This window comes from Corythoichthys intestinalis, chromosome 10, assembly GCF_030265065.1.
Source record: "Corythoichthys intestinalis isolate RoL2023-P3 chromosome 10, ASM3026506v1, whole genome shotgun sequence".
NCBI lineage: Eukaryota > Metazoa > Chordata > Actinopteri > Syngnathiformes > Syngnathidae > Corythoichthys > Corythoichthys intestinalis.
Genome location: NC_080404.1, coordinates 28,643,600 through 28,669,323, shown reverse-complemented (window position 1 = coordinate 28,669,323; position 25,724 = coordinate 28,643,600). Strand labels below are relative to the sequence as shown.

Here is a 25,724-nt window from a genome sequence, read left to right as displayed (position 1 = left end):
ATTTGGCCAAATTGGGGGTCTCAGAGCGGAATTTCAAGTCACCTGAGTGTTTTCCGCCATATATAAGTCACACCGGAGTATAAGTCGCATTTTTGGGGGAAATTTATTTGATAAAACCCAACACATAGAACAGATATGTCATCTTGATAGAGAATTTAAAACAAAAATACAATAGAGAACAACATGCTAAACTAGGCCTGCAAGCAGGACTGAACTGGCCCTCGCAATCTAGCGCAACTCGGACTTCACGCAACTCGGACAGTGTGCAGGTCAGGGTGGTGGCAGATCGTCCTCTCTAATCATCTCATTAGAACCTAACATGCTCGAAAGTCGCCTCTTTACATTCTCACACCTAAGAGATAAAAACCCCTATTGGAGAGAGTACTACAAAAAAGGAGCGAATAAAGGGTCGTCACGGCAACAGACAGAGACATGTGGACATGGGCCGTAAAATAAGTATTTCAAAAGGTCTTGAAACTACAATGACCAACCTGAAAAGAACTGGACATATATTAGAAAAATGAGAGACTTTCTATTGCCACTAGTTGGCGCTAGGCCTGAACGATATATCGTTTAAACATCGCCATCGCGATGTGCGCATGCGCAATAGTCCCATCGCAAGGACGTGCGATAGTTTTTTCATTTAATTTTTTTGAATCCACAAACGTTTGTTTTGAGCAAGGAGCGGGAAGGAGAGCGCACAGCCTCTCATTCCCTCCAGCTCGCAGTCATCGGCTCCTCCTCCTCCCCTGCTAGAGCGGAGTGGAGGGAGGAGGGGCCGAACAGCAGAGCGGAGGGAGGAGGGGCCGTTTTCAAAGTGAAAGCAAGCAACACGTTGAACAGGGAAGACTGTCTCCAAAAGGCGTTTTTGAAGTATTTTGGCTATCGACAAGAATATATGGAACAAAAAACAGCCCTGTTGACAGTGCCTCGCCGTGGTTGCCTCAACAAGAAGTAATCCGTCGAACATGTGGGACCATTTAAAACACAGGTATCTATGCATTCCTGCTACGAGCTTCCCATCAGAGGCTTTTTAGTACAGGTGGGAACATTGTTACGTGCCAACGTTCTTGTCTCAAGCCTGCAATGGTGGATAAACTAGTAGTCTTGGCCAAAAACCTATGAGACCCAGTTGAGAATTGCTGAGCAAGGAAGGTGGACGATATGCAGACAAATACATAACACAGCTGCAGGAATGTCTTTTCTTCTTTTTATTCATTTGACAGCTATCAGGAAGGCAGGAAATTTGGGAGTTAAAATGGTTCTGTTATTCATCAGTTATTTGCTGTTATTCAGTTCAATTATTTACAAGTTCAATTGAGTTTCTGTTTCTTTTATATTTAAATTAATTGTAAATCGTATTTTTCAAATAACTATAGTACAGCTGCACATAAAGTTTTGATACTTAATATTTTTTAAATATTTTTACAACTTTGTTGCAGTTGTGCAGTTCTATATTGTTATATTTTGTGGAAACAACTCAGGGGACTAATGCACTTGCACTTTTATTTGACAGATTTAATATTTAAGTTTAAATATGTTGACAACTTTATTGTTTTACTGAGGTTTTTATTTATTGTTATAGTTTGTGAACAACTCTTATTTGTCATATTTAATATTTTTGTTCAAATATGTTTACAACTTTGTTGTTATTTTACAGAAGTTTTTATTTATTGTTATATTTTGTCAAAAACTTAGGGGACGAATGCACCTGCTCTTTTATTTGTCATTTAATGTATTTGCTGCTGTTGAGGTGTCAAATATTGTGTTCAATAAATTATCTATTTTGTGCAGACATGGCTTCCTGGATCCCTTCATAATAATACAGCAATCTTAATCATTCACAAATGAAACGGTATTATATGAATACACTGTGGTCACGGTGTGTCATGCAAAGTATTTCCAAACAGCTATTCAAGTCATCTAGTGAAAATTTCTTTAAAAAAAAAAAAAAAATATATATATATATATATATATATATTTTTTTTTTTTTTTTACTATCGCAATATAATATCGCAATATATTGCACACCTCAAAAAAATCGCAACAATAGTTTTTTCCAATATCGTTCAGGCCTAGTTGGCGCTCTAGGGTTGATGCAAATGACTCCTACAGGACCCTTCAGAGTATGACTCAACAAGCACGAGATGTTTGGCGCAGATATGTTGTAGAAGTTATGACTGTTCAAAATTTGTGGTGAGACGAAATGGCTTCAGTCATTTTCACTTCTCCTGTTGGACTCTTCTGCTTCAACCAAACCTCAGTATTTTTCATCAGGCACCTGAACACATGTCTTATGGCTCCCCTGATGCAGGTTTCAGGTGAATATATTTTTTTCCTTGGAGGAGGAGCCTGTTTAGTAAAAAAAGGGATTTCCTGTTCCCACTAGGGGGCGCTAGGCCTAATGGGTAATGTATCAATGGACTCGTGTTAAGGGTTGGATCCCGCACATACATGCCAGATATGAAAAAGATTGAACGTTGTGTCAAGGAGCTATTAGTCTTTTACTGAATTTGTCATTTTGCCAAAAAAATGGCCGACTTTGGCACCACGCCCCAGGTCAGACCCATGAATAAAAACGCACCATCTTGAAAATTTTAGATCTCCTATGTTTCCTGAATAGTCTCACCAATTTTGAAGATGATCCAACTAACTCCTTTGAAGATGATCAAACTAACTCCCTCTGTGACAAGGTCTCAAATGTGCACCCTGTTAATTGATAAAAATTTCACATGCGATCCAAAATACCCGATTTCCTCTTGGGTTTAGAATATGGGTTCAAGAGACTTTTTGGAGCAGTTTTGCACAAGGTATCGACTCCCCAAATTTCATTGCTCTACGTTAAAAAAACCTAATAGGAAACGCCTTTTTGAAAAATTCAAGGGGGCGCCACTGAGCTATTTTGTTACACTTTTTTTTGTAACGTTGCAAAATTATCGAAATCCATGCAAAGCCGCATGTATGTGCAAAATTTGGTGAGTTTTCGTGCATGTTCAGGCCTGCAAATGTAAACTATACTACAAATGGATAAAAATTTCACATTTGATCCAAAATACCCAATTTTCTGTTTGATTTGGAAAGTGGGTGCAAGAGACTTTTTGGAACAGTTTTGCATAAGGTATGGACTCCCCAAATTTCTTTGCTCTAGGTTGAAAAAACCCAATAGGAAAGGCCTGTTTTAAAACTCCTTTCTGTCGCCACTAGTTGGCACTGTAGAATTGATGCAAATGACCCTTACAAGACCCTTCAGGGTATGACTCTCAACAAGCACGGTTTGGCGCAGAAATGTTGTATATCTGCTGAGTTATGACTGTCATCCATCCATCCATTATCTTCCGCTTGTTCCGGGGTCGGGTCGCGGGGGCAGCAGCTTTAACAGGGAAGCCCAGACTTCCCTCTCCCCAGCCACTTCAACCAGCTCCTCCGGCGGAATCCCAAGGCGTTCCCAGGCCAGCCGAGAGACATAGTCTCTCCAGCGTGTCCTGGGTCGTCCCCGGGGCCTCCCGCCGGTGGGACATGCCCGGAACACCTCTCCAGGGAGGCGTCCGGGAAGCATCCGAACCAGATGCCCGAGCCACCTCAGCTGGCTCCTCTCTACGCGGAGGAGTAGCGGCTTGACGCCGAGTCCCTCCCGGATGACCGAGCTTCTCACCCTATCTCTAAGGGAGAGCCCGGACACCCTGCGGAGGTAACTCATTTCGGCCGCTTGTATCCGGGATCTTGTTCTTTCGGTCACGACCCAAAGCTCGTGACCATAGGTGAGGGTAGGAACGTAGAGCGACTGGTAAATCGAGAGCTTTGCCTTTCGGCTCAGCTCCTTCTTCACTACTACGGACCGGTGCAGAGTCCGCATTACTACAGACGCTGCACCGATTTGCCTGTCGATCTCCCGCTCCCTCCTACCGTCACTCGTGAACAAGACCCCAAGATACTTGAACTCCTCCACTTGGGGCAGGAGCTCATCCCCGACCCGTAGAGGGCACTCCACCCTTTTCCGACTGAGGACCATGGTCTCGGATTTGGAGGTGCTGATCTTCATCCCAACCGCTTCACTCTCAGCTGCGAACCGCTCCAGTGAGAGTTGGAGGTCACGGCTTGATGAAGCCAACAGCACTAAATCATCTGCAAAAAGCAGAGATTCAATGCTGAGGTCACCAAACCGGACGCCCTCAACGCTTCGGCTGCGCCTAGAAATTCTGTCCATAAAAATTATGAACAAAATCGGTGACAAAGGGCAGCCTTGGCGGAGTCCAACCCTCACTCGGAACGAATTCGACTTACTGCCGGCAATGCGGACCAAACTCTGACACCGGTCGTACAGGGACCGAACAGCCCTTACCAAGGGGCTCGGTACCCCGTACTCCCGGAGCACCCCCCACAGGACTCCCCTAGGCACACGGTCGAACGCCTTCTCCAGATCCACAAAACACATGTAGACTGCTCGGGCGAACTCCCATGCACCCTCGAGGACCCTGCCGAGGGTGTAGAGCTGGTCCACTGTTCCACGGCCGGGACGAAAACCACACTGCTCCTCCTTAATCCGAGATTCGACTTCCCGACGGACCCTCCTCTCCAGCACCCCTGAATAGACTTTACCGGGGAGGCTGAGGAGTGTGATCCCTCTATAATTGGAGCACACCCTCCGGTCCCCCTACTTAAAAAGGGGGACCACCACCCCAGTCTGCCAATCCAGAGGCACTGTCCCCGATGTCCACGCGATGCTGTAGAGACGTGTCAGCCACGACACCCCTACAACATCCAGAGCCTTTAGGAATTCCGGGCGGATCTCATCTACCCCCGGAGCCTTGCCACCGAGGAGCTTTCCAACCGCCTCAGTGACTTCAACCCCAGAGATCGAAGAGCCCACCTCGGAGTCCCCAGACTCTGCTTCCTCAAAGGAAGGCGTGTCGGTGGAATTGAGGAGGGCCTCGAAGTATTCTCCCCACCGGCTCACAACGTCCCGAGTCGAGGTCAGCAGCACACCATCTTCACTTTTATACAGTTTTTTACAGTTACGACTGTTCAAAGTTTTTTGCGAGACAAATTGTTGACGGTCATTTTCACTTTCCTGTTTGGACCCCGCCGCTTCAACGAAACCTCAATATTTTTCATCAGGCACCTGAACACAGGTCTTAAGGCTCCCCTGATGCAGGTTTAAGGTCAACAGATTTTTTTCCCCTGAAGGAGGAACCTGTCTCGTAAAAAAAGGCATTTCCTGTTCTCACTAGGGGGCGCTAGGCCTAATGGGTAATATTTCAATGCAGTCGTGTTAAGGGTGGGATACCGCACATACATGCCAGATATGAAAAAGATTGAACGTTGTGTCAAGGAACTATTAGTCATTTACTGAATTTGTCATTTTGCCGAAAAAATGGCCGACTTTGGCACCACGCCCAGGTCAGACCCGTGAATGAAAACGCACCATTTTTAAAACTTAAGATCTCATATGTCTCCTGAACAGTCTCACCAATTTTGAAGATGATCCAACTAACTCCCTCGGCGAAAATGTCTCAAAGGTCTCAAACCCTGTAAATCGATAAAAATGTCATATTCGATCCAAAATAACCGATTTCCTGTTGGGTTTGGAATATGGGTGCCGATGCTTTTTGAAGCGGTTTTGGACAAGGTATAGACTCCCCAAATTTCATTGCTCTACGCTGACAGACCCTAATGTTATAGGCCAATTTTAAAATTTCAAGGGGGCGCCACTGAGCCATTTTGTTAGATTTTTTTTAAATGTTGCAAAATTATCGAAATTTACAATTTTCCACACGTATGTGCAAATTTTGGTGACTTTTCGTGCATGCTCAGGCCTCCAAATTGGCCGTTTTCATTTGCCCTGAAAAAATAAAAAAATAATAAAAAAAATAATAATCCTTTGCAAAACAATAGGGCCTTCGCACGCTTAGTGCTCGGGCCCTAATAATCGTACAGTATGATAATGTTACATGATGCATGAACAACGAAATGCGAACGTGGCCGGTATGTTAACGTAATGTAGCTATTATAGTTATTCAGATAACTAAAACAAAGAACATGCTAACAAGTTTGCCAAACCATCAGTGTAACTCCTAAACACCAAAATAACACATGAAATGATATAATAATGTGTTAATAATTTCACACATAAGTCGCTCCAGAGTATAAAAAATTGCACCCCCCACCAAACTATGAAAAAAATGCAACTTATAGTCCGGAAAATACGGCATATACATATATTGTATATATATATTGTATATGGCGGAAAACACTCAGGTGACTTGAAGTTTCGCTCTGAGACCCCCAATTTGGCCAACTTTCAAAATTGTCCGATATACATGTGTGATACATCATTGGAAAGCTTAAAATCTCAATTTTCTGGGGAAGGAAAATTTTTGAACAAGAGGGCATTAAAAAAAAAAAAAAAAAAAAAAAAATTTTAATGGAGGCGAGAGCACGCGAGAGCAGAATTAAAGACGCCACGATTTTAACGAGATATTATCACGTACTTTGTTTTGATCCAAAAAGTCCATGTAGCATGTTTCACAGAGTGTCAAGACACAGCTGTGAATGGCCACAGCTGGATTTTGGGGGGATTTTATGGGTGAAACATGGTGATATAACAAAGGTTGCAATGCAGAAATCGCAGACAACAAGGAGTGGTCGAGATTTTCTTCATACATTTACCCTTTTAAACGTTATTTTTCAATTTTTCATTGTTTGGATCGAACATTTATCATCTAAAATATAGGGGAAAATGTGACAGCAACGAAAAAATACAATTAAGTGATTGTTTTGAGGTAGATATCACAGATTTTTTTTACAGACTGCAATTTTTTCATTGTGACATAATTTGTTTAAAAGTTTAAAATATGTCAGTGAATAATTTTTAAAAGACTTTTTAACTAAATATTAGACATCAATTAATGATTCTAAGCAAAAAAAAAGACTTTTCGAATAATAAATACGATTACTTACCTTCTTTTTATGGCTAGGTTGAAACAAAAGCAGTTGCGCGACGTCTGTAAACGGGGGTTTCCAGGGTAAAACGGACAAATTAAAAATAGTTTGGGGGCCTAATTCGCCATGAATCTTCTATTGCAGCATATAGACATAATGTTCTATCAAACACAACAGTTCTTTTGGCTTAAAATACAGCAGTTTATTTTAAAGAGGGGTACAAGAACAGAAACTGCTTTTTCAGTCTTGTCTGTTTTCCGCCAGATATATATACAAAAATCCTGCTCAATAAAATAGACCTCTACTGTTTTTATGTATATCTGGGCCATGCCAAGAGTCCTGATGCGTAATTAGCAGGTTTCCCTCCACTCCCTGGTCTAAAATTCTTTCTGCAGTGCAAAGCCTCTCGACCTGGTAATGATGGCAAACATTAAATGAACACCTCCTGTACCATGTAAATCCAATTTTGTAAAGCAGACAGTACTAAGGAAGTGAGGCAGAGAGATTGGCGGGGGCGCAGGGTTCTAAAGTCTGCCGTCTGCCTACTGAATAATTCCTGAATGTCGATGCAACTGTTGCTTCAAGACAACAAAAACCCAGTAGATTATAATAAATAAAATATAATACCAAATAATACAGCTGAGAAGCATCATAAATGTTATTAAATCAGATTTGTCTGGTAATTATGCAGTATTAAGGTAGGTTTAATGAGGTGGGCTTTGGAATAAAAACAAGATGAATGAATAATCACATTTTGGAGCTCATGTATAATTATATGAAGTAAGGAGACTCATTATTTGCACGTTATACAGAGGAGCAATTCTAATCTAGTATGTCTGGTGTACCCAAAAGCAAAGCCGCTTTTCACACGTTTGAATCAGGGCTGCCCGGGGTCATGAATAAACATGACTCGTCTCTATTAATAATGGATCTACCGCTCTTTTCAGCAAATGCTGAATTGGAGATGTCCTCATGTGTTCCTGGTTGCCAGTTACCCGAACATGGAGACAATTTGGTATGTCTGTTGTGAATGCACCTCTGAACTAGCATGGCACTGCTCTGCTAAACCCAATAATCCTTATTTGAATCACAGGGAGCAACCTCCTGTGCCTGCATATACATTTTATCATTAGAATTTATGTATTATTCACACAGAAAATAAAAAGAAAGACCTAATATTGTCTTGCATGGTGATGCACACTTTATTCAGATTACTGGTAAAAATGTAACAAGGCCCTTGTCTCCTTCACATTACATTACTTTGTACAAAGTTTGGCCAAATGCTGTTTGATGCGTAATTATGTTTACAAAAACAAACTCTGTATACTTTACCTAAATAGTTGCTAATGAAAGTGATAGCAGCCGAGGTCCCTTCCATTTTAATACATTCACAACTCTGGACAAGTTAACTCATGTATTTAAAAAGTAGTGTTTACAACAGCTGAAATGAGAGGGGCTGAAATGAGAGGGAAAGACAACACCTTTATTGCATGCGTCCCAGCATAAGGAAATTTCATTTATTTTTTTTATTTTTTTTTTTGTGGGGGGGTACATCAACAACAAAAACAACACAGAATTTAGTTTTTGTAATGTGTACTAGTAGAGAAAAACAAATTAAAGGCATTATTTCTAAGAAGTGGTGATCCAACAAGCGGGCAGACATTTTATTAAGACTGGTATCATTTTAGTCAATAGCCCAGATTCCCCGTCCTTCCTTGTAATGTCAATAATACCCATTATCGCATGCACTTGAGCTTAAGTCTATGAGCGTGTACTGTATATACATGGGTATAACCGACACAAGAAAATTGCTGTGTTTGTAAGCAATGTCATTTTATGTTGTCATGGATTATTATGTCAATTTTTAAAGGTCTAAGAATTTGTTGTTTTCATACGTAAAACACTTTGAACAATCACGTTTCAGATGACTATCTTGTATAAGACAGGGCAGCACAGTGCGAGCGTCCTGCTCGCATTTGCGCCTAAAAATAACTTTTGTAAGTCGAGAAAAAAAAAATCGGCGCGTGCGACCACAAATTTTACCCTTTTAATTTGCACTTTGCTCCTGTAAAATATAAGAGATCTGAAGACGTCTTGATCCCCAACTTTTTAGCTTACAACATATCATTAGATATTTTAGAGCTGACAATTCTTACAGGCGCTGTATGCCTCCAATAGGGCTGATGATTGGCGGCGTGGCGGTCTGAAACAGCGGGATTTCAATCGCGGAACAGTGGCAATGAAGAATATTAAGTGCTATTGTCAAAAAACAAGAAGGGAGGGCTAATTGGCGAGCAAGTGCGGCAGGAGATGCTTTCTAGCTCTGACAGTACACTCAAAAAAATGCACATGCACTATTTTAACTTTTAAATACGTGTTTTCATTGTATATACACATTAGTTTTGTGTTTTTACAAATTACTGAATCCATTGTTGTATTTATCATGTAAGAGAGTCCATTAAAAGCCTAATGAAAAAGCTTGCTTAATTTACACATAACGCAATTTTAACTTTTAAATAGGTGTTTTTGATTGTATATTCACATTACCGGTAGCTTTGTGTTTTTGCACATTATTCAATCCATTATTGTATTAATTATGTAAGAGTCAATTAAAACACATACTGTATAAAAAGGTGCTTAATATACTGTATATGTAACGTAATTAAATGAATTAAAATTAACTTTCAAATAGATGTTTTTCATTGTATATACATACAGTGCTGGCGAAAAGGATTGGCACCCCTACAATTCTGTCAGATAATGCTCAATTTCTCCCAGAAAATGATTGCAATTACAAATGCTTTGGTAGTAATATCTTCATTTATTTTGCTTACAATGAAAAAACACAAAAGACAATGAAAAAAATAAAATAAAATCAGTATCATTTTACACATTCCTTTTCCAAAAATGGGCCTGACAAAAGTATTGGCAACCTCAGCCGAATACTTGGTAGAACAACCTTTAGACAAAAAAGCTGCGAACAACCGCTCCCGGTATCAATCAATGAGATTCTTACAATGTTCTGCTGGAATTTTAGACCATTCTTCTTTGGCCAACTGCTCCAGGTCTCTGAGATTTGAAGGGTGCCTTCTCAAAAAAGCCATTTTCAATTCTCTCCACAGGTGTTCTATGGGATTCAGGTCTAGACTCATTGCTGGCCACTTTAAAAGTATCCGGTGCTTTCTGTCAAACCATTTTCTGGTGCTTTTTGAAGTGTGTTCTGGGTCATTGTCCTGCTGGACGGCCCATGACCTCTGAGGGAAATCCAGCTTTCTCACACTGGGCCCTACATTATGCTGCAAAATGTTGGTATTCTTCAGACTTCATAATGCCATGCACATGGTCAAGCAGTCCAGTGCCATAGGCAGAAAAGCAACCCAAAAACATCAGGAAACCTCCGCCATGTTTTATTGTGTGGACCGTGTTCTTTTCTTTGAAGGCCTCGTTTTTTTCCCTGTAAACTCTATGTTGATGCCTTTTCCCAAAAAGCTCTACTGTTCATAACAAAAGTGCACTATTATCTAAAAATAAAAAATGTGATCCAATTTTTTTTTTTAATTTGTGAGGACCTATGCTCCTGATGAAAAAGCTTAACATACAGACTTGTACGAGGTGATGTCTTTCACTTTAACTTGTCAAAAGCACTTTTCACCATGTTGTTGACTGTCCGTCAAAGCGCCACAGGGATTTTCAATCAGCAGGTGGCTTTTGGTGGGTTCATAGTTTTTATAGTCATGGCACAAAAAATTCTGTGGGCCTTGAAAGATGTCTGGCAACAAATGGCTAGCAATACAGAGTTAGCTATTCTGAAAACAGCTGGCAGTGAATGATCACTGCCAACCCTTGCAGTTCACATGGATTGGATGCCCATTGCTGCCAAGGACAGTCAATATGTTGATGCACGGGGGACATAAAAAGATGGTGAATAATTTACAACATAGACTTCACTTATCAGTTGACGAAACCGCTCATACAAAAATTGCACCACGACTTCCCATAGGGGGTCGGGCCAGGCAGAGTGTCCTGGCAGCTTTCACTTCGATAAACAAACACACGCTGCGTTCTAATGCCAGAGTTAGGTGGAAACAGGACAAAGGTTTTAGTCCATACAAGCAGGCAGGAGTGTCTCAAGAGCAGGGGTCGCGTTAACCGAATATTTTCCGTCGTTGACCGGTTTTTTAAAACGGTGACGGAAAAAACTGAAGTCCATCTGTCATTTTGGCAGGTTGCAATTCACACCCCAGACCACGGGGTGGCGAGTGAGCATATTAATTAGCTATTGTCTCTCTTGATGCATGACGTCGTTGGCCTTACTCGGAAAAATGTCAAGGCAACTGAATGTTTGCCTGGCACGGCCAGACTGTCCCTGTATTTTTCAAACACTGAGAGAAAAGTCTGGGACACAGCCTCTCGAGTAGGTACAAAATCAATCGACAAATCAGATTTGTTTATTTGCGTGATGTGTTCTTCACGATCAACGTCACTCTTGCGTGCCGAAAGTCGTCTCTACAACAACACGGATGGCGAACGGGAGAGCCGAGAATATGTTCCAATCCGCGGTAAATTCAGTTTTAAATGAGCTAAAACACATCGACACGAGTCATTGACAACAGTCTGTCTCGCGCTCGCCATGTTGAATAAACTCCGTTCTCCTCGTATGTTTACTTCCGCGCGCAAGTCCCTCGTCCTGCCCTCGTCGCTTTGCTAACGGCACGTCTGCCCGTTGCTGATTGGTGCACTCCGCTGTCTGTTTGCCTCTTGTTAAGCTTGTTCAACAGAATATTAATTAAAAATGAATGAAAACTAAATACTATTGAATATGTAATTATTATCATTTTAAAAATGTAAGTGACGGGTAAATATAGATTATGACCGGATTTTTATGACACTGTCAGTCAAAATGACAGATAACGAAAAAGTCTAGCGCAACCACTGCTCAAGAGTGATTTGAGCGAGGATTCAAGGTAATTATTAATAAAATGGCACCATTCATGCACTTTCACTAAACGTGAAAAAAATGAATGGAAATTTTTATATTAGCTTGAAATATTCATGTAAAATGAATGATAACTGCATGTTTTTGCTTTTAACCAGAATCTAGACAATTTTTCATTCATATCTATAGAAATTCTGCGTTTTAAGCATTTATTTACAAAAATTTTGAACTTCAAATGCTCTTTTGTTTTGTGACGGTTGCCATGTTGGATTACACAATACCGTAACTTTGGCTTGAAATATTTACGTGAAATTAACGATAGCTGCCCGGTTTTTGCTTTTAACCAAGAATCTCGACCATTTTACGTTCATAGCTATAGAAATTCCGGGATTTACGTATTTATTTACAAGAATTTTCAACTTAAAAAGCTCTTTGTTTTGTGATGGCCGCCATGTTGGATTTTGTATCAATACACAATAGTGTAACTTTACATTCAAACAATCAGGTAATTTTCAGCTAACTAACCATTTTTTGGCCAAACAAAAACTAGTCATTTAGACATTTTTGCATCCATACGAAAAAAGAATTGGCTTTACGTGTTTTATTTTATGTAACATTTTAATCTAAAAATGATGAGGGCCAGATAGCCGGCAAGACGTGCTGAGGCAATAGTGACATCGGAATTCAACTTAAATAAGTTGTGATTGTATATAGAAAAATGCAAAAAAAATTGCTTTGTTGAGTAAAATTAAGATGATTCGGCATGTTTTCCTCAAGTATTAAGTTTCTGATGCGAAAATTGAGTGATTTATTAGCTGTTGAAAACTTACATCAAAATTGCACTAATTGAAAAAAATTAAAGTCGCAATTTTGGGCAAAAACTTACATGTTATACAGTGGGGAGAACAAGTATTTGATACACTGCCAATGGGAAAACCTATTGGCAGTGTATCAAATACTTGCTCTCCCCACTGTATATTATATACAGTATATGTTAAATATTGCTATTGATCCTGAAAATATAGGTGATTATCTCTGCATTTAATGATTTTTGTGCATCTAGTGTAAAATCTGAGAATTTTATCGCCACTGTAAGTTTTCCATCCATCATCTACCGCTTAGTCCAGGGTACGGTCGCGGAGGCAGCAGCTTTAGCAGGGAAGCACAGACTTCCCTCTCCCCAGCCACTTCAACCAGCTCCTCTGGCGGGATCCCAAGCCGTTCCCAGGCCAGCTGAGAGACTTAGTCTTTCCAGCGTATCCTAGGTCGTCCCGGTGGGACGTGCCAGGAACACCTCTCCAGGGAGGCGTCCAGGACGCATCTGAACCAGATGCCTGAGCCACCTCCACTGGCTCCTCTCAACGCGGAGGAGTAGCGGCTCGACACCGAGTCCCTCCCGGATGACCGAGCTTCTCACCCATTTTAAGTTTTGTTATACCTTTATTTAAAAAATGATTGGGATTTTATCAGGTAACAACTTTAAATATTTTGATGCCGCTGCTCATGAAGACTCATACATGCCTAAGGGAGGGGCCTGTTTTGGTTTTAGGTCGCCAGCGGCTTTGGTTTTGAAAAAATTTTAAGTTTTTGAAAATAGGCCCCTTACGGAGCTGCCCCGCTCCACGTTTCCCGTCAAATAATCGTGAAGTCTATGTTTACAATTTCTGATTCAACATGGCTCGTAGCTAGCTAGAACACATGAAAAAGAAAGCGGACTGGCTATAAACTACCAACACTCACACGGGGAACTTACTGTCGTCAGTTGAATGTATGATGCCCAAGCAAATGGAATGGAAAAAATATGTTTCTCTTTTGCCTTCTTTTTGTCTCCTTATGTTGGAGCATCTTGGGTTGGATCAAAAAGGAAAAATGTAATCGTAAACATCCGGATAATGAATAAGCTCGAATGCTAATAAATGTGAAACAATTTTAGTTGGCGGTCGAGGAGACGAAACACTCCCAAATCGATGTTATTATGCTTTGTGCAAAGTTTTAACTTACCCTGAGGAGCAAACTATACTTATTTTTATTTCTTTGCTTTAAAATGCTTCACGGCTTCCCCTCCTTGTTGCCCCTTTGTGGCATCTCGGGAGTGATTGCCAAATAAACTATTAAGGTACAATGTCAAAAGGGGGCTCTACCTGCTTTTCATTGCTCCACTTACATGCAAATCCATTACATTTACGGCATTAATTTTGAGTGTACTCACACTAGACCACAAAATGCTGCGTTATTTTCATTTTTTATTGGGCAAAGTAGGAGTTATGAACAACTGACAAGCGGAATCCTCACGTGAACTCATTCGCTGCCATTGACGGCGATAGACGGAAAATACATTTGAAATGGGAGGCTTTGAATAACAAAGTAAGAGAAAGCTAATGCCTTAAGGTGCGAGTTTGAAGTTTGAAGTTTAGTCGGAGTCAACGGCAGCCCCATGTGGAAAGCTTCACAGACACTATTAAATGTGAAGAGAAAAAAAAATAATAAAAGGGACTCCATTTAGAGGCCACTGATGCTTCGCTTTGCCTTTGTGAAGCCATGGGGAGGCTCAGTTAGTTGGACTGGCTCGCTCGGCAGCAGTTAATCACTCACAAGCTTTACAAAAGAGAAAGAGGGTTGGGTGAGGTACCACGCAAGAGTAGGGAAGAGGCGAAAGTGACAGTCTAATCGTGATATAACAGGTTAATTAATCAGAATTCTGTTTTAGCATTGTGTTTGTGTTGCAGGAGTCTGAGATAGCGTAAACCTGCACTACAATTTACAACGAAGACAAAAACAAATATGTTGTATTAATGCTAGAATGGTAAAGTTTTTGGTCGTCTTTCGAGAGGTTTTTTCTAATTAAAAGAATTAACAGTAAATATTTCATTGGTTGCAATACTTGACAATGTTTTATACATTTTGACAGGGAAGGCTGGCTGACATCATTCACTACCAGCCCACGTGAGGACAGAAAGAGGAGCCAAGGCGCCCAGCGCGACACCATCCTAAAAGACCAATGAAGGAACGCAGTGTCCACCTGAATGACAAGCTGGACTTTGAAGATAGCATGGAGATGATAGATTAGCTTGTCATCCTTGCTTAGAGCCTTTTAAAAATAAGAATCACAGTCTGCCCTGATGAGAGATTATTTAAGGTCTCATCAGCATGTGGGACAAACTTCTCTGCATCACCCGCTTTGATGGTATTATCAGGGGGTTGGTGTATGGAAACAGATGCTGAGAGCAAGAATGCCTCCTTGAAGAGATCTGAGAAGTCTCAGGTCCGCCTACACGCTTGCTGCTATGACAAGCAAACATTTCAAATCACAAAACAAATTAGAACAATAGCACCCAAAAGAGTGTAGGTGATGTCAAATAGAACTTGGTTGGTAGGTCCCAGGGAGAAAAAGAGTTCATTTGGACACTTTGGAAAGGGGATTTCAGGAAGAAATGTCCAGGTCAGATCAAAGCTATAGAATAGATGTTACTATAGGTTGACGAGACAGCTTCTACAGACATTGCGCCACTGCTTCCTGTAGGCGGCCGGGCCAAGCAGAGCGTCGTGGCAGCTTTCACTGCGATAAACTCAAACACATGCTGCGTTCTAACGCCGGATTTTGGTGGATACAGGACGAAGGTTTTAGTGCATACAAGCAGGAAGGAGTGTCTCAAGAGTGATTTGGTCGAGGATTCAAGGTAACTCTTATATAAAATAACACCATGCAATCAATTTAAACGTTGAAGAAAAAAATTAAAAGAATGGGAAAAATTAACGTAACTTTAGCTTGAAATATTTACGTAAAATGAATGATAACTGCCCAGTTTTTTGCTTTTAACCAAGAATCTATTTTACTATTTTACATTGTTATCTACAGAAAATTGTTGGATACGCATTTGTTTACAAGAATTTTCAACTTAAAAAGCCTCTTTGTTTCGTGCCAGCCGCCCTGTTGGATTTTGTATCCTTACACAATAGCTTAACCTTACATTCAAATAATCTGGTAATTTTTGGCCAACCGCCCGTTTTTTGGGGCAAAACACTAGTAATTTAAACATTTCTGTGTCCATACAAAAAAAATTGGCTTTTACGCGTTTCATTTTATGTAACATTTCAATCTAAAAACGGCGAGGAGCAGATAGCCGGCAAGACGTGCTGTGGCAATAGTGATATCAGTATTCAACCTAAATAAGTTGTGATTGTATATACAAAAAAATGCAAAATTTGCTTTTGTTGAGTAAAATTAAGATGACTCTGCATGCTTTCCTCAAGTATTGATTTTTCTGATGTGAAAATTGATTGAGTGGTTTCTTAGCTGTTGAAAACCTATGTCAAAATTGCACTAAATTAAAAAAAAATAAAATAAAAAAATAAAAAAAGTCGCTATTTCGGCCAAAAACTTGTATGTTAAATATTGCTATCGATCCAAAAAATAAAGGTGATTCTCTCTGCATGTGGTGATTTTTGTGCATGTAGCCTAAAATCTGAGGATTTTATAGCCATTTTTTAGCCAAGTTTTGTTATACTTACTGTACATAAAAATAATCGGGATTTTACTCGGGAACGACTTTGGCCTAAGGGAGATGCCAGTTTGGGTTTTAGGTCGCTAGCGGCTTCGGTTTTGAAAATATTTGAATGTTAAGTTTTTGAAAATAGGCCCCCTACTAAGTGGCCCCCAAACCAGTTTCCCGTCAACTGATAGTGAAGACTATGGCTACAGAAAGAAGACAATGAATTCAAGTCTAGAATCTTAGCTCTATTACTTTGTGTAATAGGGAAAAATTCTCATCATTAAAGTCCCAAAAGGTCATCACCTTGGTATTGGTAAAGGACACCTTGGTATTAGTGCTATTTTCAATAGCTAAAAGCGAAGGGCTCAAATCATAGGCTGTTGCTTCATCAAGTTTGGTCTATTTCTTCAATTTACTTTATGAGCCATTCTGCCGTATTACAATGGCAGACAAACTTCGCAACCCATTCAAGGTGGTGTAAATAGATACATGTTCATTGTAATACATTCAGAAACAATTGCTTTTTTTTAATGTCTTGTCAATTCACTTTGTAAGTGTCATTAATATTAGCTATTATGTGACCAGAAAGCATACAGCTATATCTATTATGAAGTTAACAAAGCTTACTAAATTCTGACGTTATATCTCATGTCTGACATATTTGGATTGTCTCTCGTCTTTGAGTTGCATGTTTTCATTTATTATAGCCGCCATCTTTGACAGCGAATTCAAATGTAAATATTGTAGGACCTGCCTCCTGACAGGAACTTCATGAGGTGGCTTTCTGTATTCTGTGTTATCGAGTAGCTGCGTGATGCCATTTGACAGGAGTTCGCTATGTACCAATAGACCTTGCTCTGTCTCTGTAACCCTTGTCTGATTTGTGGAAGTATTAAATTTAAGCTTCCCCAGTTGTAAGCATTAATTATGCATAGTTTCATCAAATGTGGAGATTGTCATGTTAATTTTTTCACTGTTTTGGGTGATTTAACCCATACACATATTTAAGATAAGGCTACCTTGTGATTTAAGCTTCATAATTTGAACGTTTAAAAAGCATATTTTCAGAAGTCAGGCTTTGATTTTCTGCCTTGGTCTAGGTCAAGGCCAAATGTTGCATAGGGTGAAGCTCAACGTTGATAGGTCATGTCGCAAGAACTACACCCCCAAACATTGAGGGGGGACAAGAAATGGTCAAATATGACATCGATTTCAGATTGCTGGGACTCGGGGCTGTTGCGCTATGAACATTCAAAATTCAGAAGTAGAGCAAAATTTCTTTGAAAGGATCAAATGTTGAAGAGGTCACATCTCCATAACACCTGATCCGATTATGCTGAACTTTTGAATTTGAGCTTTCCCAGTTAAAAGCATGAAAAGTTTCAACAAAATCTGAGATGGTCGTGTTAAAATTTTTAATTATTTTGGGTGATTTGACACAGAATGATCCTACAATCACCAAGAATGAGACCGAAGGAATCAAAGCATTAATAAAAGTAATAATACAGGTAGTCCCTGGGTTATGAACAAGTCCCGTTCCTACGCATTTGTACGAACTTCCGTATAAATCTGAATTAACCCTTTAAATGCCCCCTAATGTCAAAATAACTATCCAAAAGTCCAAAAGTATTGTATTTTGTTTAATAATGAAATTAATTTATTAAAATTTGATACACTGCCCTCTGGTGGCAGCATTGGGTCTGGCCGGAATGTCGCTTTATGACTGAGGAGCAGACTCTCGTTTGACATAGATAAAAGACAGCAGCGTTCTGGTTTGGCCCACATAAGGCTATAAGACAGCAGCGCTCTGGTTTGGCCAACATAAGGCTGTAAGTTGTTTCAGCTAATATATGTTGTGTATGTATTTGTAATTAAGTTTAGAACTACAGTTCGTGGAGTTGTGTGTGAAAGATTTGCGATGAGAAGTGCAAATACGTTAGCATTTAAGATAGCGGACTTTTATTAGGCATAATACGCTTATTTAATCTACTAAATTTGCATATTGATCCGACTAAATGGACATTTGAACACCAATTGTTTTGTGTCAAGTTTTTTCTTGTTAAAATGCGTGTCGTTTTCAACATAAGTGTACATACTGTATGTGTGCTACAGCTTCACAAATTGTCAAAAGTGGAGGAAGTCAAAAGCTTCAAAAACCACAATTGCCTTGTTTGCTATCTGTCAAGCTGAACAACTTCATGCTTAGTGAGGGCAGAGCACGTCATATTAATAGAGTACACTAAAAAATAAGATACTGTGAGGTACAATATGGAACCGTTTGCGTGACTCAAAAATTTAAAAAGAAACGACTGGAGAAAAAATGCCGGCCGAGAATCCAGCGTTGTAAAGTCAAAACCACGTAAGTCAAGTAGGTCGTAACCCTAAGACTACCTGAATCATAGAAATATATCATTATGGAGGTCTGCTTGAATTAAAAAAAAAAAAAAAAAGGATGAATTTATGAAAATAAAAATGAGTTTCATGAACTGTAGTCACGTTTTTTTAAATATGCTGTAAGTAATGAAAATGCCAGCCTGAATGAACAGCCCTTTGATGAAATGTTACCTTGGGTCTCTTTCGAGTCCAAGGAAAGAAATAATTCTCCCAAAAAAGTCTGAGTTCCTTTAGTGCTTAAAGGGATCTTGCACACTTTTACCAAGACACATAGAAACATCCACTGCTGGATATAAGCCCTCCCCATAACACACACATATAAAAATCTACTTCACTAACCCCGCAGAACAGCCTCCATAGTTTGCTTCAGGACGAAAGTGGCCCGTCGCCCCAAGGTGGAGGGAAGCGAAAGGACGAGCACGTTGACGCTCAACATCACTCCCTCAGCCCAGCTACTCATCTGGCTCGCCTGTGGACAAAAAGACCCGGCCAGACCGTTAGAGTGCGAGTCACGCACACGGCAGAATACAACCGGGTCGGAGTATCTTCCCTCATCTGGCTCTCGAAGATGTGACAAACAAAGGGGACGGCAATACTGACATGTTTACAAAGCAGTCAGTGTTGACAAATTGACAATTTGGTCACAATTTTAGCATAACATAAATGTGACTAAGTAGACAATTTGTCATTGTGCTGCTTATTTGATGCAGTATTAAAAGTTTTATGTTGCATTGTTTGGGTTCTATTATCCGTTGCTCTTAAAGGGGTATAGAACAGCATCAGGGTTCGAAATTAAGCGCTTCTCAATTGCCTAAGCAAGCGAAAAACACTCCCGGCCAATATTGTACATGCCCTATCAGGACAGGGAATGAAAAAGTATATACTTTGAACTACGGATGAATTAGCAGTGGGGAGGAAAAAAATAGACCAATGCAGGGATCAGCATTTTCTTAATTCTTTTTGTGGCCCTAAAGGCAGAAACACACTATAGTAGTTGGTCGCAAGACTTGGAGACACTACTGAAGCTGACAGTTTTAGCCCGTCATATAGGCATGTATGCTGGCTTGCCCGGCTCTGCATGCTCGGCCCTCGTACATCACGGTGCTCAGTGCTTGCCAAGCCAAACTGCTCCGTCATGGCATTGGCACCCTGATTTCCTAAGTATTACCCCTCCTCCTCACCCCCCTGTCACTCCACTTTTAACAGCTTTTTTTTTTTAAAACCACTTTTGGACAAAATTATGAAAAGCCCACTTATGAAAGCAGATGGCGGCCATATGTTGGAGTCGAAACAGCCGAGCTACTGCTAAACGAGCGAGCGTCTACCTCTCATGCTAGGCTAGCCCACATATATTATATATATATGGTAAATGGTAAATGTAGGCTGCAACAACTAATCAATTAATTAATTAGTTGCCAGTGACTTTGCTAATCGATTTTCTTTCTTGTTTGGGTCCTTGTGTGTAATGTGAGGCTGCGAGCGCACGTCAGTGACTAGAGCAAGAGAGAGAATTCCCTGCTACACTCAGGTTGGGTTGCTGAATCAATAATTTTACAAAATGTCAAAGAGTTAGATTGTCGTTAATGTTGTTAGATCCAGTGTGCATCCATCAGAGGTGAGTAAATGAAGCTAATTGTATTGATTGTATTTGATTGTATTCTTTGTTGATGAGTTACTACATAGCACAAAGTGCTAAGCAAGTTAGCGATTATGCTAATCAGTGTCCTCAGTGTCCGTTTGTATTGTTTTGCAGAAGCATATTTGTACTTGGGTTATTGTTAGATAGTAATCTCATTTTTTATAAAGAAACCACACACGTGAACCCATTCATATAACAGCTTAGACTCTCCTTTCAACACAAACTCCCATTCAAACTGGAAATGGTCATTGGCCAATGGCCAAATTTGATTTGGACTGTATTTATGAACAACTGTTTGATAAAGAAAACTGATTAATTACAGTCTGCCTCCTCCTCGTTCGATTTTGTTTAGTTTGTGTAACGGAAATACATGAGTCACGGACACAATTTCTATCTGTGCTTTGCCCACAAGAAAAACATGCACTTTTTTATATTTGAATGAACAAGACTTTTAGTGTACTGAGAATTTTTTATTTTTAATACGAGAACCTTTATTAAAAACTTTAACACGTTTTATGTACTTTAAACAGTACTAGACTACATTGTTGTATTGAGTTCATTTTGTCTACACTTATAGATAGGTGTTCACTGAAACTTGTCAGGTAATTAAAACAACCTATAACTTTTGTCTGGGATAAAAGAAAAGATCAACTAAACTAGTACTAGACTACAGTTAAGTCAGGAGGCTGTAATAAAATATTAGTTTTGAAGGAAAGTCAACCATTTTGTGTTCATTGTTAGTTACAATACGCCTAAAACAACTTCAAGTTAAATGTGAAAAAAAAAGTAAACAATTATCCGATATATTGCTTGTTTAATTAATAGTCCGATTAATCGATTATAAAAATAATTGTTAGTTGCAGCCCCAATAAGGTATTAACATATACACACACACTATATACACATATACATAATACGTATATATTTATTCCTCTACGTATCTATTTAAACCACTGGTGTCACAGGGTTTTGACTTCACTCAAAAGTTGGTGTAATTCCAAAATATTAAAAAGGTATAATTTTATCACCATAAAAAAGTGCAACTGAATAGAGTCCAACAAAAACATCCAATTTCAGTAATTCAAAGCTAGAAACTGTTTCTTCTTTGCTTTGCACACTGGCACCCAAAAAATTACAATTAAATACAAACATTAAAAAAAAAAAAAAAAAAAAAAAAAAAGTACCAGTTTATATTTTACGGGGGGGGAAAACGGTAGGGTTCTGATACTGGTACACCGTTTAGGGGCGGCACTGGTCAATCCATCTATCCATTTTCTCACGCTTTATCTGAGGCCAGGTCGCGGGGGCAGCAGCTTCAGCAGGGAAGCCCTGACATTCCTCTCCCAAGGCACTTCGTCCAACTCTTCCGTGAGGATCCAAGGCGTTACCAGGCCAGCCCGGAGACAGGTACCACGTAAATATACAAATCGGACATTCTCGTCAATTAGTAAAACCTCACCGTAATTCCCAGACGGGATGTAGTAAGAGGACACGTCGGGACAAAAACGACGTTTGTTCAGTTTATAATGTATTTTGGCACATTGAACACACAGGGTGAGCAAATAAGAGTATTTTCGGGCCATTACCTTGCTTGAAGACTTTCGCCTCATGTTCACTCTTCACCTTTCTGTCTCAGCTTCCTTTAGTAGTTAGTGCTAGTGTCATGAAAGTCACCCAATATGACGGATAGAAGACTATTCTGGAGGCGGTATGTTTGTCGAACTTAATTCAGTATACGGTACCTGTCGTACCCACGCTGACGCTACCTATCCTGCGCATGCGTCACCTGTAGGCGATCATTAGTGGGGCGCGCAAACTGCGTCAAAATTTTAAGCGTTTCGTCACGTGAAGTTATAACCTCTGACTTCCTGTAATGAATGCCAATCAAAAAGGTGGGCGGTGACCCCATTGGACCAGGTGACGGTTGGGATTTACGAGCGCTGCCATTGCATTGATGCCACCATCAATTATAATGGCACGTTAAGAATAAAATTTTATCATAAGTGTTTATTTTAAACAGCTCTGTGCTTTGAGGGGGCGCGCGCACACTTTTATTGGCTTCTGATGCGTCTGCGCCCAGTCCCAGCTTCTAAAAACGAACACTTTGGGTTTATTGTGAACTCTTAAATTGTCCATAGGTGTAAATATGAGTACCGGTACCGTGAATTCAGTTTTACCCTGTTGACAATTCCAGGTTGGAGGCTGCGTCTCGTCCGAAAAGTCTGTTCGCATAGGCTGTATGTGTATGCTCTTAGTGAAGACAAGTGCTTTAACAAAATTGATATAATTGTGTGAATAAATGACATTGATTGCGTGTGTGCATGTTACCGGTCTGTATGTGAGCTAATGCAATACACCTCTCGAAAGATGAGAGCTCTTACAGTTCGAGGGCAAATCAGCGGCAACACTGTTGATGAGGTGTTAAACCTGAGAAAAACAAAAACATAAGTCCAGTCATTGCAGAGCACTATCGCCCCCTGGTGGCACTAAAGGGAGAACACCTGTCGCTTCATGTTGCCATGTCTGCGTGGTAGACGGATGCTGATGCAGAATGGATGCTGGGGAGACGTCTTGATTGACAACTCCCAAATTAATTCCGAGGTGGCATCGTTTCACCTCATCTTCCATCATTGCACTCCTTCGTAGCTGCTGACATCCCATATAAATTCTGGTGAATTGGGCAGGTGGGAAAGACTCCCAACTGAACTCTATTGGCACATCCTAAAAAATTAAAGTCCGAGAGAATGCAAAGAGGTAGCGATGTCTTGCAAAGGCCAGATGAAACTGGGATTTGTCAACAGTAATGTATACTTGCTACAATGCATGAGAAAAAAAAAACATTTCAATTATGTACTCTAGCCGAGTCATTCACAAAATGGAAAAACAATTAGTCATTCCATCATCTTAAAGGGTAACAAGAGTTGCGAGATGCAATGATGAACTATAGTGACAAGCAGAGCCAAAAATGGAACTATTGTGGTGGTGTATCCGGTACAATGAGAAAATAATTTAAGATGCCAAACGTTAACTATATACGAAGAAGACTAAAGCTAATAGCTTGGAACATGCATGTCAATGAAGCAATGTGTTTTTTTTTTTTTTTTTTTTTTTTTTTACTTTTTCCAGATCTATTTACATGGAAACAAGTACAAACATTTTATTTCTCATTACTCCTTTTTTCCCCAAATGACAGAAATATTGTATAAAATAAAAATATCATCAGCTTCCAGGTAGGTGGGGAGAGACAAAAGGAGGTAGGAGGGGACAAAAAGTAGTCTAAGCATTTTTGTCAATGTACACCATTATTTACATTCTACATTTCCATACAGAGTGGACATTTTACAAGTTCAAAGTTCATCACTGAGGGATATGAGCCTGTGCTGTAGGCCGAGCAGATGACATCCACCTAGGCGGGCGTGGCTAAAATAATAGGTGGGGGCACTATAAATATATGTAGAAGGGGGGCTTGTGGGCAAATGGCTGGACATATGTAAACCACATTTCAAAACCAGTCAAGCAATTGAAACAACCATCTTTTATATAGCTCATATCCTCATCCATCCTGTTGAGGTGGTCCATACCTAGACAGAATTCATCAATCTTATCACTCTCAAATGAATGAATACACGTCAGATCAAAGTGAAGATAAACATCACAGTCTAGTCAAGCTGGGATAAGTTTCTCATCACACGGTGCAGTCAAATATGCGTTCGAGCTCAAAAGAGGAACCACAGCCATCTAGTTAATGGGAAATTTATATCAGTAATTGAGTGGCTAAATATCCACATAGTATTGCCTAATTTAAGGAGAAGTGAAGTATCTGTCATTCTGTTTAAAGTATGTCCAGTCACTCTGCTGTCCAACATTAAAATCAGATATTTCAGGATTGTGAATTCAATTAAATATATATAATTTTAAAAATAAAAATGAAAAAACAATGTACACAGTAATTCACATCTGCAAGGTTAAAATACATTGTGAGATTATGTACTGTGTGATTGGTTTTAAATAATCTAAAACTAACACACATTAAAACATGCCCTGAGTGAGCCATTATCACTCAGAACGGTCCAGCTTTCATTAAAAGCGGATTCATAATTCATAAAATCGAAATAAATGGCCCTCAAAAGGAAAACTAAAAAGAGAACAAGAATTCCAAAACACATAAATCCCTCCATGACATTCAACTGCAAACATTAGGGGCCAGTGAACGCATGAAGACATCATTGCGACATGCATGAAAGCCTTTTTTTTCATGCTGGTCAGCGATTTCATTGTTGGCGTTGAAGGTAAAAAGACGAATAAGGGAACTAGCCGGGAAATTTCAAACGTTGTTCCATCCAGACGTTTCAGAACGTTCCTGCGCCCCCGCCGTGAACCGAGGGGTGAATGTCGACGGCAAGCGCTGGCTTTGGTTCAGTTGTGTGCGACTCGCCAGGCACGGCCCCCTTCCGTACACCGCGTGGCTCTGGCCAGAGACGACCTAGCCAACCCTCTGGGTGTGCGATCGGCGTGTTGTTCTTAGCGTCTGCTGTTAGCAGTGCTCCAGATAGTCGATGACCCGGGAGATGGACTTCTGCCCCGTGGTGCCCACCGCACACTGTCAGACAGAAACGCATTCAGACGGGAACTTGTGAGGAGGTCGCAGCTGAACTGGGAGGGGAGGTGGGGGGGGGGGGGGGGCAAGCCTGTTATTTTTTTAAGCCCTCTCATATTGTATAGAAATATCAAAGATAACTGACAAAATATTCTACCTATATCAAGCCGGAGCAACAACTGTGGTGTTGTGTGTAGTAGAAAAGTGCACTACGTAAGTGCGACTGACTTTGTGCATGCCTTCTGCCTGGTTCCTTTCTCTTACACAAAACAATGGGAAAAATAATTTTGCTCTTGTTTACTTCTTAACAAAAATTGAATTTGTTGCCACTATTTGGGGAAAATATTTTTTAGTGGGGTCTAAAAATGTCCTTAACCCTCGATAGGGCAAGTGACTATACTTTTGGAGATCACATTTTACCCACTTTCACAAACATATCCCGGTAAAATCCCATGGAAGGTGACGCAGGATTTACTCGCGTCATTGCTTTCACGCATGTAGAGATATCCAGGGAATAAGGCGGGTTGGACACTTTCACAGACTTGTGGTGCTCTCTGTGCGGGGGAGGGCTGCTGGCGTGATTATATAACCCAGACATTACGTCATTTTTGGTCGGCATCGGCCGTTACAATGTTGGTCAAATTGTGTTTTGTTACAGAGCCGGTTTTGGAAGTGTTCCCGACGTCGCACCTGCAGCCAATTCAAGATCATCAAGACTGTATTTAAGCC

General features: G+C 40.2%; 1 protein-coding gene across 1 annotated transcript in view; it reads right to left on the bottom strand.

Annotated features, from left to right (window-relative positions):
* Positions 1-23,532: 23,532 nt before the first annotated feature.
* Positions 23,533-25,724, bottom strand: part of wapla (WAPL cohesin release factor a) — a 37,709-nt gene continuing 35,517 nt past the window's right edge. The window contains exon 20 of the mRNA XM_057847664.1: positions 23,533-24,998. Within this exon, the coding sequence (XP_057703647.1) occupies positions 24,933-24,998 (66 nt within the window). The 3' untranslated portion in view covers positions 23,533-24,932. The remainder of the gene's footprint in view (positions 24,999-25,724) is intronic.